This window comes from Myxocyprinus asiaticus, chromosome 45 (genome assembly GCF_019703515.2).
Source record: "Myxocyprinus asiaticus isolate MX2 ecotype Aquarium Trade chromosome 45, UBuf_Myxa_2, whole genome shotgun sequence".
Classification (NCBI taxonomy): Eukaryota; Metazoa; Chordata; class Actinopteri; order Cypriniformes; family Catostomidae; genus Myxocyprinus; species Myxocyprinus asiaticus.
In genome coordinates, this window is record NC_059388.1 from 704,555 (window position 1) to 721,908 (window position 17,354).

General features: G+C 37.4%; 1 protein-coding gene across 2 annotated transcripts; it reads right to left on the reverse strand.

Moving 5' to 3' along the window:
* Positions 1 to 1,014: 1,014 nt before the first annotated feature.
* On the reverse strand, positions 1,015 to 17,003 carry ttll1 (tubulin tyrosine ligase-like family, member 1). Of its 2 annotated transcripts, none has more exons than XM_051688763.1 (10): positions 16,819 to 17,003; positions 15,476 to 15,601; positions 14,436 to 14,644; positions 13,104 to 13,284; positions 11,571 to 11,708; positions 11,382 to 11,490; positions 10,949 to 11,092; positions 3,171 to 3,257; positions 2,232 to 2,395; positions 1,015 to 1,578 (listed from the first exon to the last, which is right to left on the reverse strand). In XM_051688763.1, exons 2-10 carry the CDS (start codon positions 15,586 to 15,588, stop codon positions 1,452 to 1,454), a joined length of 1,272 nt encoding a protein of 423 aa, XP_051544723.1. In that variant the 5' UTR covers positions 15,589 to 15,601; positions 16,819 to 17,003; the 3' UTR covers positions 1,015 to 1,451. The 2 variants fall into 2 exon arrangements, with proteins under 2 accessions (XP_051544723.1, XP_051544722.1); XM_051688762.1 differs by having other exon boundaries at positions 15,938 to 17,003.
* Between the last annotated feature and the right edge of the window lie 351 nt (positions 17,004 to 17,354).

Consider the following 17,354-nt stretch of genomic DNA (forward strand, 5'->3'; position numbering starts at 1 on the left):
GCACACACAAAACAGTCCAATTCAGTTTCTTTAGCTTTACTTTATTAAAGGTTACTCAGTTAAGTTTGATGGACATTTTTTTATGAAAACGAAATGTGTAAATTATATAAATATTTTTTGTGTATATGTAACAACGTATCATCAAAAACTAAAGAGTAAATATATTACTTTATGAACTTATACATAAAGGATATCCTGTATATTACTCTCTATTGTATACTGTACAGTGTATGTTATTATTTGTATATTGTTGAGTGTAATTATGTGTATAACAGATGTTTAAATTGTGTTGTGTTAATTTGATGTTATTGTAAATTGGTATATGTCTCATCACTGTCACGACTGCTATGTTGATCGGAACTGCACCCAAGAATTTCACACACCATTGCACTTGTGTATATGGCTGTGTGACAATAAAGTGATTTGATTTGCTACATGTAGCCTATTATATGGTCTATATCATTATATATGCACTTTATGACATTCAAAACCATATATTTAAAGCATATGAATAATATTATTCTATATATGTCAAACATTATGAACATTAAATACCATAACATCAACTTTATATGCATCATTGCAGCTGTGTGGATGTAAAAGTTTGGACATGTCTGGCTAGAAAAGTTTCCAAAAGGCACATTGCAGATATCTACACATATGAATCTTTATTCAGTCTAATGCTCTAGTAAATCAAAAGATTAACTGATTATTGTTTGTGTAAATGCAGCTGCAGAAACTCGTCATGTGTGTAAGACACTACAACAGTGAAGTGTTCATATATGTGCTATTATAGGTGCTTCTCTTTCCTGTCCTGAATTACACTCGTGGTTACCCTCCACATGAGCTCATCCTTCACCACTGATCTAGTCAAACTGCACACACACACACACACATTACTCGAAACACTAAGAGATCTCATCCTTCAGTTGAAATACAACAGGGACATTTTGTGACACTACATAAGTTTCCTTTTCTGCTGTTACTAAACATATCTCAAAGCATACAAAAGAACATGATGGATCATTTATTGTATCTGTGTGAAATAGCAGTTACAACTTATACAAAGCTACACATTCCTTCAGTGATATAGACAAACGTACATATATAAAATGATTATTTTTAAATAAAGAAAATCTGTAGTCCAGTGTATTGCACCATCTTTTCTTTTGACTTTTTTTGTGCGTGTGTAGTTCCTGTAACTCAACAAGTACAACATGGGAACACACACTGATAAAATATATACCTGTTAGTCACTCTGGAAAAAAGTTTTCACCAAATAAATACAAGTCAAAAGTAGTATAATCCTCTTGTTCAGATATTCCTGTTGTCAGAAGTGCATGTTAATGTCTCATGCGTAAAAGGGTTTGTGTCTCTGGTCGTATCATGCAAGTCTCTCAATCCTCCTCAGTCGTGAGTCCAAACTGAAGGCGGAGTTTAAAAAGGTGACATCACTTCCAGGTGGCTGGGAAAGGTCGAACGCTGCTTGATCTCGTGCCCTTGGACCCCAAAGACTGACCAGAGCGACTCCTGAGGTCCCGCTCAGCGCTGTCACTCATTGCCTGCTCCTCATCGTAACTATGAGAGATTTCAGAGTGACTCAAATGTACATGGATATTTATGAAATTGCTTTTATTTAAATGGATCATTTTTTTAAACTTTTTTAACATTGCTTATTTTTAACTATGGAAAGTCAAAATGACATCAAAATGGACTATTTACTTTCTTACATGTGATTACACACAGTGCATGTTATTCGAAAGAAAACAATCCTCCGCAATCTTTAAAAAAATGAAATTTTACTGTTATTATGGTGCATTCACGTCATGTCGGATTCACTGTGATTAGGAGATTCCGACTCGTAAAAACGGTTCACGACTTCGTTGAACTCTTAATTACAAGTTGTTTTGCAAGCTGTTTCAACGTTTAATCATGTGCAGGATATGAATTATAAACTGTATATTAACAATTATATTTTTGCTAGTTAAAAAAAATTATGCTAATACTCACAGAAATACACATTCATGATATTAAAAAAGACATCATCCTTTTTTGCGTTCTGAACATTTCCATAGAAACAAATAATTTTTCAGTCCGAGCATGTGAACAGATCAGAGTAGAATCTCTGAATTGTCATCTCGTGATTACAGTTATTTCGTCAGGATGTAAACGCAGCATTAGTGCGACTCCTAAAATAGTGAGAATACTGATTTGAGAGCGCAATCACTTACAGGACTTCGTAGTGTCCCAGAGCTTCTTTGGGCAGACTGCGGTTCCAGCGGCAGTCTGGGATTTCAGCGTTTGGTGTGACAATATTCAGCGTGTCATTGATGAGGTTGTATTTCAGGATGCGGTCATTAGCAGTGCTGGACGTGAGCGACGGTGACGCGTTCACCTGAAATAAACACACATGCAGTTTGTCAAGGGTTGCTGCCTATGAATCCTCTCATGTACCAACATGTCAGAATTCAGTCAGTGAAGTAATGAGGGTGTAATTGTGGTTTCGCTTGATAGAAAATATACACTGATCAGCCACAACATTAAAAGCACCTGCCTAATATTGTGTAGGTCCCCCTTGTGCCGCCAAAACAGCACCAACCCGCATCTCAGAAGAGTATTCAACAATCCAACAATCATGCCACGCTCCAAATCACTGAGATCACATTTTTCCCCATTCTGATGGTTGATGTGAACATTAACTAAAGCTCCTGACCTGTATCTGCATGATTTTATGCACTGCACTGCTGCCACACGATTGGCTGATTAGATAATCGCATGGATGATTGTTGGTGCCAGATTGGCTGGTTTGAGTATTTCTGTAACTGCTGATCTCCAGGGATTTTCACACACAACAGTCTCTAGAGTTTACTCCAAATGGTGCCAAAAACAAAAAAACATCCAATGAGCGGCAGTTCTGTGGATTAAAACGCCTTGTTGATGAGAGAGGTCCACAGAGAATGGCCAGACTGGTTCAAACTGACAAAGTCTACGGTAACTCAGATAACCACTCTGTACAATTGTGGTGAGAAGAATATCATCTCTGAATGCTGTTCTGAGATGCGGGCTGGTGCTGTTTTGGTGGCACGAGGGGTCCTACACAATATTAGGCAGGTGGATTTAATGTTGTGGCTCATCGGTGTAAAGTTTAAGAAAAAGCATATGACACTCACCTCGATAAGCCATGGTTTGAGTTTGTCATCAATAATAATGTCATAACCATAACACTCAAAGCAGTGTTTGTCATTGTTCATGACAGGCTACAGTAAAAAGAGATAAAAGATGAGAAAGTAAAAATACATTATAAAAGAAATAGACAACTTTAAATTCAATATAACATCTAAATTGACACAATGTTTCTGGTCTTACTATGAATGATTCATCAAGAACAACAATGTTTGTCTTCATAATCTTTTATCAAAATGTAATAACTTGCTCTGCCTCTGAAATGACTTTTCTTTTGGCAACACTTTACATTAAAATTCCTTTATTAAGGATTTGTAAAGGGATTCACTGATGACTAATAAGTCATTCACAAATGCATTATTTCACATTGATAAGCAGTTATAACTAGAGGATTTTGCCGATACTGATTACTAAGGTGGGAAAACAGGTCGATAGCTGATAAATTGTCCGATCATTTTAAAATGTATAATATGAATGACAACTTTCCACTCAATGTAAAATAGTGCTGAACTTTAGTAAGTATCACTTTCAGTGGCGATACTTCAATACATTTCTTCCACATGGAATATTCTTCAAAGCCATCTGACATGAATGAAAATATTAATAAAGATATTACAGGTCAAGTGTGTTTGTAGTTCAATCTTACAAAACCAAATAGTGACTGTATGCTTCATCACTACTGACGATATTTGTATTTTTTTATTGTCTAATGAAGTCTATGAATGATGTACAAGAAAGGGAGAGAGAAAAAGAGGTAGAAATAAAATAAAATTATCAGACTATTGGTGTTGATTTTTTCTTTTAGCCGATAGTTAAAGAACGCAACTATCAGCTATGATTAATCGGTAAATCCGATTTATTGGCTGACCTCTAGTTATAACAACATGAATAAAAAGGGCAACTTTAATGCAACGCTTGCCAAATAGTAAGCATTTTAACTTGTACGTTATAAATGCTTAATAAATACACTTATTCATACTTATATTATTTATTTATTTTTTATCCCCTTTTCTCCCAATTTGGAATTCCCACTACTTACTAGGTCCTCGTGAAGGCGCGGTTACTCACCTCAATCCGGGTTTCGGAGGACAAGTCTCAGTTGCCTCCGCTTCTGAGACCGTCAATCCGTGCATCTTATCACGTGACTCGTTGTGCATGACACAGTGAAGACTCACAGCATGTGTAGGCTCATGCTACTCTCAGCGATCCACGCAAAACTTACCACGCGCCCCATTGAGAGCGAGAACCACTAATCGTGACCACAAGTAGGTTACCCCATGTGTCTCTACCCTCCCTAGCAACCGGGCCAATTTGGTTGCTTAGGAAACCTGGCTGGAGTCACTCAACACACCCTGGATTCGAACTCGTGACTCCAGGGGTGATAGTCAGCGTCAATACTCGCTGAGCTACCCAGGCCCCCCTCATACTTATATTATTAATCAAAAACATAACTGCCCTAATTCATGATTTATGTCACAGTGCAGTAAAAATTCACTGTTATTGTGAGATTAAAGGACTGTTGAGGGTTGAATACAAGTTAAGCTCAATCGATTGTCGCTCCTTTAAAAAAAAAAGGCAAAATCGAGATTACAGTGAGGACTTACAATGGAAGTCAATTTTTTTGAGGATTTAAAGGCAGAAATGTGAAGTGTATAATTTTATAAAGCACTTACATTCGAGGTCACGCGACGCCATGCAAGAGGCAGACGTGTGAGCGACGAGCTCTGCGCACTTTGCTAAATTTTTTATTATTTTCATGTTATAATCTGGTGAATTTTGATACACCAAGTTACACATTTGCTCATTGATGCAAAACATGGCAAAGAAGTCAAAATCCTCGGGCTCTGGAGACATTAAAAGACACTTACGTGTTCAGTATGAAAGCCCCGACAGGCCTACAGACCGGGGACTCGATTTGGATGGCGCAGAAGGAGAAGGAATCCAGCGTCAGTTGTCCAACATGTCGGTGATGTTGACAAAGATTCTTGCTGACTTGGAGGATCTCGCTGTAATACGTCGATCGATTACGGCGATGGAAATAAAATTCTCCGAGTTAGCTACAAGAGTGACTGATGTTGAAAAACGAATAGATTTTTTGGAATCTTCAGAGAGGGAATTAACCGCTAATCTGCCCGTGACCAAAGTTGATTTGGAACATCTCCTTGAAAAGCTTGAAGATCTTGAGAATAGAAACCGCAGGAATAACGTTCGAATTGTTGGAATTCCTGAGCATGAGGAGGGCAGAGATATGGTGAAATTCCTAGACGAGCTCTTCCCGAGTCTGCTCGACATAACAGGCCACAAGCTGGAAATCGAGCGAGCTCACAGAGTCCCAGCTCACAGATCTGCTGAGGGAGATAGGCCCCGATTGATCCTGGCCAAATTTCTGAGATCATCCGATAAAGATCTTGTGTTGTGCCAGGCGAGGAGTAAAGGGAAGCTTTCTTGGAAGAACCATAATATTTTCTTGTTCCCGGACTTTGCGAGTTCGACAAGAGAGAAACGCGATCGGTTCAAGGAATGTAAGAAACTCTTACATCAACGGAAGATCTCGTTTGCTCTGATGTTCCCGGCCAAACTGAGAATAGAAACGAAAAACAGTCGCAAAGTATTTACATGTCCAAATCAGGCAATGTATTTTATTGAATCAATGACTGAGTAAACCATTGGATGTTTCTCATGTGAGTGGGCCTGACTCACTGTACTTACTCTTGAGGAAGCTGGGCGACATTTTGGTTTCTTTTTTCTTTTTGTGTTGGCTCCGCCTAGCGGCCGAAGCTTGTTTTGTGAATAACATTTTTCCTTAAAGAAATGTTGAATGGAAGTTCCCGGCCAGTTTGAGAGTGGACACTACGGATGACCGCAAAATATCTACATGCTGCTCACACAAAGGATGTTTTTTATGAAGCCGACGGATTATGTAAGTCATGGTATAGACTTTTATGCAGCCTCTGAGTGAACTGACTCGATCATCCGGGGAACCGGAATGCCGGTGTTGTTTCTTTTTGTATTGGTTCCACCTAGCGGCTGGAGCTTGTTCTATTGAATAACACTCATTGGAACAGCTGTGGATTAATCTGTTCGTTCTTCGTGCTTATTCCTCCTGCTGGCTGTAGTTTGTTTTGAGTATTTTTACGGGACATTATAATGATTACGTCATCCACTGAACTCATAACAGCCGGCTCACTGAACATTCGTTTGTCTGTCTGAGGAATCTGAACGGTTTTATATCAGCTGGAATTTGTTTTGTGGAAGATCACACCTTTGAGACAGTTCTGTGAATGAATCTACATGTTCTTTGTGTTCATTCTTCCTATTTGCTGGGTTTATTTTACAAAGTATTTTCTGTTATGTAATTTTGCTTCACAAATTTGTGAGGCAAAATTGAGCAATCCGATGGCAAAGTTGTCGTGGGGGCTCGTGGGCGTTCATGGACCTTTTGAGTTTAGAGGGATTGTCGCCGGTTGGTGCTGTCGTGTGCGAGGTTAATGCGCACGTTTTTCTTTTTTTTGTTTGTTTTGTTCGGGGGGATGTTCGGGGGTTGATTGCTTCACTAATGGGGAATGTGGTCTGTATAATTTTGTTTTTGACACACAATTTATTTTTTCTACTATATCAAAATGTCAAATGTTAATATGAGTGTACTATCTCTCTCCACATGGAATGTAAATGGGTTGGGGCTCCCCATAAAAAGAATGAAGGTTATTACTTTTCTTAAACGTAAGAAATATGATATAGTGTTTCTTCAAGAAACACATCTCTCCCCGCAGGAAGCTGAAAAATTTGGGAAGATATGGGGTGGACATGTTTTCTTTAGTGTTGGCTCAAGTAAGAGCAAGGGAGTCATTATACTGGTAAATAAACATCTACAATTCAAATGTCTCAAACAGATTAAAGATAAATTAGGAAGAGTAATTATTGTTTTAGCTGAAATTCAAGGGCAAAGGTTGATTTTGGCTAATATTTATGCACCTAACGCTGATGATCATGGCTTTTTTATAGATCTTGAAGGGATGTTGCAAGCCGCTGGCACCCCTCATGATATAATATTGGGAGGAGACTTTAATCTTTTGATGGACTCAGTCCTTGATCATAGTGAAACAAAAGTGTGTAAGCCCCCTAGAGCAACATTGACGCTTCACAGGATGTGTAAAAATCTTGGTCTTACAGATATTTGGAGACTTTTGAACCCATCTGGTAGGGACTATACATTGTTTTCATCAGTCCATAAGATTTATTCTAGAATAAATTTTTTATATATATATATATATATATATATATATACACAAATCCCTCATTTCATCTGTTGTTGATTGTTCAATTGGAAATATCTTAGTCTCAGATCATGCCCAGGTGAGTTTAGAGGTGTTGCCATATACAGAGAAAAAGAAATCATATAGTTGGCGCTTTAATGTATCCCTTTTGCAAAATCCTGATTTCCAACAAATGTTAAAGCCTGAAATCAGTGTTTATATGGAGACCAACTGGTCCTCAGTATGCTCTGTGGGCGTGGCTTGGGAGGCACTTAAGGCGGTTCTTAGGGGCAGGATCATACAGTATGCCTCATTCACCAAAAAATCCAAAGCACGAGAACTTGTGGAGTTGGAAGAGAATATTAAAAGTGCAGAGGCAGAGCTGAAGCACCGAATGTCGGCTGATGGCCTCAGAGAATTGACCCGATTGAAATATAGATATAATACTATTTTGTCGTGGAAAGTTGAGTTTTGGTTATTCAGGGCAAGACAGTCATACTTTGAGTCGGGGGACAAAGCAGGGAAGCTTTTGGCTAGATTTATAAAGCAGAGAGAGTCTTTTTCTACCATTCCCTCAGTGAAATCTGCTGGTGGTGAAATTTTTACCTCAGCCATTGATATTAATAGTGCCTTTAAAGAATTCTATCTTGATATTTATAGTTCCACATCTTCGTCTACTGATGAAGATATTAGGAACTTTGTGGAACCATTAGATCTCCCTAAATTGACGACTGAGCAAAAAAACTCACTCAAACTGACGAGGTAATTAAGTCCCTACCTACTGCCATCTCACTTGATGCTGAAAAGGTGTTTGATATGGTAGAATGGGATTATTTTTTTAAGATTTTGGAAATGTATGGGTTCGGGAATACTTTTATTGGTTGGATTAAGTTCCTTTAGCTGCGGTTCAAACAAATGGATTAATTTCAGATTATTTTACTTTGAATAGGGGCACTCGGCAGGGTTGCCCTCTTTCCCCATTATTGTTCCGTCTTGCCCTGGAACCATTAGCAGCCGCGATAAGAAAGGAGGATGATTTTCCAGGGGTGGTGGCGGGAGGTGTGGCGCATAAACGTCTGCTTTACGCAGATGATATTTTATTATTTGTCTCTGAACCTACTAGATCTATGCCTTGCCTCCACAGAATTATTAATTCCTTTTCCAAGTTCTCAGGATACAAAGTTAATTGGGCTAAATCTGAAGCTCTGGTTCTGACAGCATACTGCCCGGTAACGGCTTTTCAGCCGGGCGCCTTCCAGTGGCCCAAACAGGGCATTAAGTATTTGGGGATTTTATTCCCAGCAAATTTGTGTGATTTAGTTAGTGTTAGTTTTGACCCTTTAATAAAAAGGTTTTCGAGCGATGTGGGCAGGTGGGCTTCATTACATTTATCGATAATTGGGAAGGTTAATGTTATTAAAATGAATTGTATTCCAAAATTCAACTACCTGCTACAATCTCTCCCTGTAGATGTCGCCCTCTCTTATTTCAAGGAATTTGATAGCATAGCGAAGTCCTTCATTTGGAATGGTAAACGACCCAGATTGCATTATAATAAGTTACATAGACCGATTGACAAAGCTGGGCTAGGCCTACCCAAGATTTTGTTTTATTATTATGCATTCGGTCTCAGACATTTGGCTCATTGGTCACTTCCACCTGAGAGAGCCCCTCCCTGGTTTGTTATTGAACAGGCAGTTCTTGACCCTATTTCGCCATTGCAAAGCATCTCTATCAAACTAATCGGAAAAGTTAAGTTACACCCCGTTATTTCGCATTTACACTCGGTATGGACTAAAGTATCCAGATTGTTTAATTCGGACATTTATTTAAATGTTGCCTCGAGCATATGTCTGAACCCAAAATAATGTATTAATAAGTCCCTTTCTGCTGGCCAGAGTGGATTGTGAGGGGGGGTTGCTACACTCGGTGACCTATATGAGAGTGGAGTGTTGAGATCATTTGAAAACTTGGTTCAACATTTTGGGATCCCCAGACCTCAGTTTTATAGGTATTTTCAACTGTGGGGTTGAAATGTTGATTTTATATATATATATATATATGTTTGCATTTCATTGCTCATGTATGATTTAATAAAAATGTTAATTACACAAAAAAAAAGCATGTGTTCTGTTAAAGCATGTGCTGAAAAGTTGTTTACATCGTTATTTTATGGTTGTTTTAGGGTTTATGGCATTATGTCACCATGTCAATGAAGTTGCAAATTTGTCTCTAATTTTCCACAGATATGGTTAGTAAGTGATTTTATGATAGTAAAATCATGTTAACACACATATTGTTTATGTCTGTGTCTATACTTTTGAAACAGTGAGTATTTTAATGTTTACAGATTGACCCCATTGACTTCCATTGTAAGTGTCTCACTGGAACACAGATTTGTGCTTTTTTTAATTAATAATTGTGGTAATCTACATTATGCCACAAATGCTGTCAATTGAGCTCAACTTGTATTGAACCTGGAATATTCCTTCAAAACGAGTGATTATGTAATTTTGCTACAGTCCGCTTTGTGTTTATATTCATTACTGTAATGTCCTGACTTAGTTTTGTTGTCACTTTCCTTGTCACTTTGATGTCAAAAGAATGGTGCTACTCTGAGTGCTGTTAAGGCACATTTCCATAGGTTATTAAAGGTGCTCTATGTAATATTTTTGCTGTACTAAATCATAAAATGACCATATGTCATTAGAGAATTAGGAAACATGCTAAGTTGAAATACTGTCTTCTACGATAACAGTGCTACAGCCAGTATATTCTACTTCTGAAGTTTCCATTCTGGGCCGGAATTTCTGTTTATGTTTTGGCCTATGTGATCCCGCCCATTGCCCACTCACAATAGTATTTCGACACCACTGAGTTGCCAGATTTGAACAAGTTTGCCTGCAAAAATCACTGCGTGCTGCAGCCATGGAAGCCAGCAAACGAACTGGATCAGAGATAACAGATTCCACCCGACCTAAAAGGCCTCGCCATCCATCTAAAAACCATCGTGACCAGAGGCGTTGTAAATCAAGGATAAATATTGGAGACATTTTCAGTTTTGCTCGTTCCTGTTGCGTGTCCTCATTCTGGCAACCCTCATGAGCTTCAAGTCTGGAGCGGGACAGACAACTCTCCAATATTTTGAACTTGGACTGCAGTACCCATTTCAAACGCTTGTTGTCAATCTTACATATAGCACCTTTAATATTGAATAAGTGTTATTGATCATTTATAACATGTGAGGTTAAATGGTTTACTAATTGCCAAGTTCTGCATGAATGTCACCCTTTTATGCAGGTTGTTATCAGAATCAGAATGAGCTTTACTGCCAAGTATGCTTACACACACAAGGAATTTGTCTTGGTGACAGGAGCTTCCAGTACACAACAATACAACAACAATATATCTATGATTTATAGTGCATTTGTAAATGACTTATTAGTCATTAACCCCTTTATAAACACTGATGTGAAGTGAACTGCACTTGCACTAGAGAGATGTTCACTTACAGCTACAGCTTTCAGAGACTGGACGATAATCCAGTGGATCTGATCAAAAAGGTGATTGGTGACATCACGTCCTCTTGTGCTCTCCAGATACAGACGCAAGTTACTGACTGTCCACTTCCCACCGTGAACATGATTATAATCATCCTGTAATAGATCATTCACAACATATATACAACATGCAGTGGACGCAAACAGTATTTGGAGACTTAAGACACGCTTAAAATCTGTCTGAACGTTATAGTATTTGATAACAAAACATGAAAACAAGTGTCATTTATTGTAAAGAAGGATAGCACAGGCACATCTTTTGAGCAAAACATATTAGAAAAAGAAGTCAGTTGGGTTTGAAATGATAAAACAATATTCTGGTTGTGAAATCACACACTTTAGCTTTATAAATGCAAAAGACACGTCTTGTAACTGAATCACTCACTCCGTGCTTCTGGATCGCAACATTCGTCAGATGGACGAACATGTTGTCAAGCTCACTTGTGCTGGGGGTGTATTTGACTGTGCAAAAGCGGCAAAATCCAAGTTTATACCTGAAAAACCAGGAATATTGTTTATTGAAAATACAATTATAGTCAATAGCACAGATAAATATTGATATTAATTTACTCACATGTAACATTTGAGAGGTCTGTAAGTGGTGACCAGCACATACAGGCGCAAATCAAACTTCTTCCCACCAATTAACAGAGGATTATCAATATATAACGAGATGACGTAAGCCTCCTTCCCACTGTTCGCTGCAACAAACCTGATAAACAACATTTTCAGACATTACAGTGTGGACAATCATTTATCATTTAATTTCAAAAGATTATTATGTTATTTATCTCAAAAGAAAAAATTACATCCAGCACACTGTAGAAGTTCATCACACAAAACCCAAATTGAATTTTGCCACTCAAATTGCAATTAATCAAAGGCAAGCTATTATTTTTTTATTGTGATAAACACTGATATGTATATTATAGCATAAATAAAAATGACACCACTCATGTTTTGTCAATGTGCCATGAGAAAATACAAATGAAAAAACGCTCAGCTGTTGCAGTGGTTACCCTCCAAAATCCCTGTAATTACACCATATTCCCACCCAACTCATGAAGTTACTTGAGACTTTAAATGACTTTACTATTACTACTAGTCAAAAGTAAAGAAAGAGTAGAAAGAGTATGCCTTTATGATGGTTTCACCAATTCTGATCAAGCTGAAGCTAAATCTGATACACTGTCTATTCAAAAAATATTTCTTATAGAATCACATTAAAATACTACATCTTTACAAAGTGATTTTTATGTGGCTCGTTGTACGTATGGTGGCAGTAAAAAAACACTAACTTTTATTCACTTTCACACAAATCACAAGTAAAAAGACAGTTATTACACTTTTTTTTTTGCTCTGTTTCTCACACAACGGATCTTGTGACATCTAAACACTTTTACTGTAGCGCACAACTCATTTGACAGGGTTTCTGCAGGTTCGAAGGAAAGAAATGTAAGACTTTTTAAGGCCAAATAAAAGACAAATTTAAGACCACTTTTGCAATAATAATAAAAAAAAATGCAATCATTTAATTATATAACATAATTGTAACGTTGACAGCTTTGTCGACTAAAAACGATAAGTGATAGTGTTAGCGCATCGCTCGCTTACAGAGACACAAAATAACGCCATTTGCATTTCTGATTAACGGGTTTCTGAAGGTTTATACATGTGTAACATCATAAAATTCAGTAAAAATGCGCTTCCCTGCACACACTCACACTAAACTCAAGCATCAGCTGCTAAATGACGGATGCACGAGAGAGAGAGAGATGATTTAAGCGTCTCCTCTATTCACGCCCCACAATTTAAGACCTCATCAAACGAAATGTTAGACTTCTTGTAATTTATTTAAGATATATAAGACTTTTTATGGTCTTACATTTTCAAAAGTAAATGTAAGACTTTTTAAGGACCCGCAGAAACCCTGTTTGAACATTTGCAGCACAATAACCAACTACATTGTGTTTTTCATCTCACATTTCCTCGGTTGGGTTTGGGTTTAAGGTAGGAAGGTCGGTTTTGCGGATTTAAAACTCGATAGAACATTAACTTTAAAAACCTCATCTGTTTGGGAGAAAATGGACATTTCACTTCAGCTTACGTAGATGTGCGGCTATCCCGAGACCACTTCTTGATCTGCGAGAGTTTGTTGATGAGGAAGATGCCTTTGCCCTGCGCCTTACCGCACGGCTTCATGATCCATGTGCTGGACGGACTCTTCCGGAACTCTTCCACAAACAGATTATAATCAGCCGGCAACATGAATGTCACCGGCACAAAATCTGTTCACATGTCAAAATAAGAGCAGAGAGAAACCGAGTTTACAGATGTGCTCATAAGTTAACACACCCATGGTTTTTAATAGAGTACGTTGCCTCCATGACTGTTTACTGCAATTTGTGATGGTTGTCCCTTAACTTTCTTGAGTGGCAAAGCTGGATCTGAACATCACTACTGTAGGGAAGAACTCAAAAGTGCAGAACATGAAAGAAAACCAAAGAACTTACAGGACCTGAAGTCTTTTCTTCATGAAGCTTCACTGGCCAAGACAAACCAAGAACTCACAACCATCACGAAAGATACAAACAGTCATTGATGCTCAAGGAGGCAACACACGATATTAAGAACCAAGGGGATGTAAACTTTTCAACAAGATAATTTGGGTAATTTCAATTTCTTTGTATTTATATGTCCTAATTTTTTTAATGACAGCATGACCTCAGGTGTGCTATTTACTATGATTTTTTGGACTAAATTAAGTTATAAGACAGTCCAATAATTGGACTCAGACGAGGGTCTGCCACCAACTACTACATAATGCTTTATACTTTATAGGTGTTTTTGAACAAGTACACTCGCTAAATCAAGACGTAATGGGAACAAATATTGACTGGAACATGCAGAAAATGGAATCAAGTGACGAAGAAACAGACCATTTCTTTTTCTTTTCTTTTTTTTTTTTTTTGATAACGGTGTGCCGTTCTGGATCGGTCCAGCCCAGTTTAATCCCTGCCTTCCACACAACCTGTCCATGTTAGCATCACCTTAATTTAACAAGACTCTACCAAATGACAGAAGAGTTTGGTTAGATGCACAGCCTTGACATCAACAATAAAAGATATGGGAAGTGTTGATAAGTCTATTTATTGTGTTATCCTAACTAGGGTTGGGTCACAATGGTCGATTCATCGTGCAAATGACTGAAGTCAACTAGTTTTTCTTATTCCTCAAGACCGATTATTCAACTAGTCGCTCACACAACCAACCAGCTACTTGATTATGAAAATATGTAGTTTTGCACATCCCTAACCTTAACTATGCACATTTTGTATTTTATTATTTTATCATTTTTGGGTTTACGACCCTCCAGTTGAGAAGCATTGCTTTAGAAAATGACTGACCACAAAAGTGACAGTAAAGGGCAGAGATTTACCCAGGTAAATGTATTTCCCATGTTCATCTTTTTCTGCTAAGGGACTGTTCTCTTTCTCCAGCTCTTTCCTGTAGCGTTTGATGTTCTTGATCATCAGATCTTTTCTGGTCAGCTCATGGTGGTTGGGGAAGTGATTCACCATCTGATCATCTGACAGTCGGTATCCTGTATCCACACTAAAGACATTCCTGATGGTCTGGATGCTCATCCTGAAAATAAAATTATATCACCACCTGATATCTACACTGAAATACCGAGCAGGAAAAAAATCATATAGTGACTCCCTAAAGATTCTTAAAGACTGAATCCAAAAATTGTACACAGTCAGCTGGTCATTAATAGCAAAAAAATGGTGATCAGGGTCCACTTGTTTATTTTACGATAATGACCAGCTGACTGTACATCATTCTGTTTATTACTTACCTAAATAAACATGAACATAAAACACTGATTTCAGCTGAAATTGTTTTATTAGCTTACTTGTAGAGAGCGTACAAGAGCTGTCAATTACACAGTGTTGCTATGAACAACAGTCGTTATTCAGAAATATTGAACTGCTGTTTGCCGCTATTGACCAATCAGAATCAAGCACTACAGAGAGCCTTGTAATAAGTATAAAAAGTACCTACTGCGAAGGAAAATTAATTGTAATGTCATACACATACAAACTGAGAGTGCACTAGTCCCATCAAAGTGGATTTTGAATGCAATTTCCAGAAAAATATCTGTCTGTATCTGTGAAAAAGATGCATGATTATTAGGTACCATATTATAAAACTATGTTGATGTGGGGAGGGTGGGTATTTCGTTTTTTTCTGTAACAGGTTGATGTGTATCAATATCAGTCTCTGATATTTAGGCTGTATATTTAAGCTATAAGGCATGAGAGGCGGTGCTATATTGTGAACATAGTCACAGCTGAAGGGCGTTGTTAGGCACGATGTGAAGTGGAGTAACCCCATTAGCCGTGACTATATTCACAATTTGGCACAACCAAACTGACCAGAACAAGACTGACAGATAATGACATGACGTCGTACCAGTAGAAGTTCCAGTCGTCGCTGTCCGTCACTTGAATCCATCCTCTCTTCTCAAAGTTATTGATGAGCACAGATTTCTCAATGTCAGTCACCCACTTGACTTTACTAGCCATCACAAACTACAGCCTGAAAAACAGAAATTCAGCACTGAAAGAAGAACAGTATGTCTATTTTTAGTAACTATATATTTTTGAATAATTGAAACAATTGTATTTGCTCATGTACATTTTATATAAACAAATTCTTTTTTCATAACATGATTAAGACGTTCCACGTGTTTGGTTCCAGTATAAGCTCATACTGATGACTTTATTTGATTTGTTACACTGCAGGACCATTTAAAATGAATTCAAAAATATAAAGTACATAGTCACGTTATGCATCATACTCCATATTGATGATATTCACTCATAACTCTCTGGATCAATAAACATTCACGATAAAGGTTATATTTGTACTTACAGTCTCAGCTATCAGTGATCAATTCATACTGTCAATCAGAAATTTGTTTATTTAGATAATAATCATGACAACAGCATAAAGGAGCCCATAGCAACGGCTCCTCACATCCGTGTTAGAGGAACAATGTCTTCTTCTTCTTCTTCTTCTTCTTCTTCTTCTTTTGGCGGTTCGCAGTCTATGTGCATATCGCCACCTACTGAACTGTAATGCAATCATGATTCATTTAGTTCATCTTTTCCTTTAACCTTCCATTCTTTCGTTTTCCTTCTCTCCCTGCTTTCGTACACAACTCCCTTAAATAAATAATAAAAATAGATGCTTCGTTCCCACTCTAGTTTAATCAAGACCCCATGATTCAGATGGTGCTGCATGTTCAGCTCCTCCATCCTCAACCCCTCATGATCTTAAAAGTGTGGAATAGCATCCTTAATCTAATGTATATTCAATTATTTTATTCAGACCTGTAGTATTTAAGTACTGCATCAAAATCCTGTACCCTATTATACTCCCAACCCAATAAAAATTCCAAATCCTTATCTTTTCGACCTTTTTTATTTAAATATAATATTAACTTTCTTCTCTCCTCTTCATACCTACTACATTCAAATATTACATGCTCAACTGTTTCTTTTACTCCACAATACTCACATAAACCATTTCCATGTACTCCAGTTATATACAGTGATGAATTCAAACCTGAATGCCCAAGTCTTAACCTAGTTATTATAACCTCTTCTTTCCTATTTCTTCCACAAATCTACCATTTTTTTTGTTTTGTTTTTTGATCTTATATAAATGGCTACCCTTACAATCATTATTCCAAACCTCTTGCCATTCTTTATCAATATTTTTCCTTATAATAGATTTAATATCACCTTTACCCAAAGGAACGCTAACATCCACTTATTTCCTTTTTAAAGCATTTTTAGGTAGCTCATCTGCCACTTCGTTACTAGATATCCCCTTACATGCACTCGTACCCAACAGAATCCTACTTCCACTCCTTTCCTATGTATTTGCCAAATATTTAATTCATCAGATCTTTCCTTGATGACTGCCGGGTAGAAAGTGTTTTTAAAACAGATACAGAATTAGAACACACCACCACTCTGGTCTGGTCTTATCTCCTCTTCCCACATTAATCCTATAATAATAGCAACCATTTCCAGGAACAATGTCATTTCCGGGACATTATTATCTAATAAAATACATTCATTTGTAATTTATATTAGAAATATAAAATGAAATAAATAAAAACGTATTTATTCATATTTATATGGTTATTCATTGTTTCAGCTGTCTTCAGTTGAAACTGAGATATGTTACTTTTCTCAAAATAAAGCAAGCAATACCAAAAGAGTGGGTAGAAACAATAGACCAAAAAGAAAAGGAGAAAGCTAAATGGAAGTGCTTTTAA

Excerpts from the sequence above, each read along its gene's own strand:
- ttll1 (XM_051688763.1), bottom strand. The coding sequence starts at position 15,588 with ATGGCTAGTAAAGTCAAGTGGGTGACTGACATTGAGAAATCTGTGCTC. Across the intron at positions 11,709-13,103 it reads CGGGATAGCCGCACATCTAC|GTTTGTTGCAGCGAACAGTG; the intron begins GTAAGCTGAAGT and ends GTTGTTTATCAG. Across the intron at positions 1,579-2,231 it reads CTGGGACACTACGAAGTCCT|TTACGATGAGGAGCAGGCAA; the intron begins GTAAGTGATTGC and ends AATCTCTCATAG.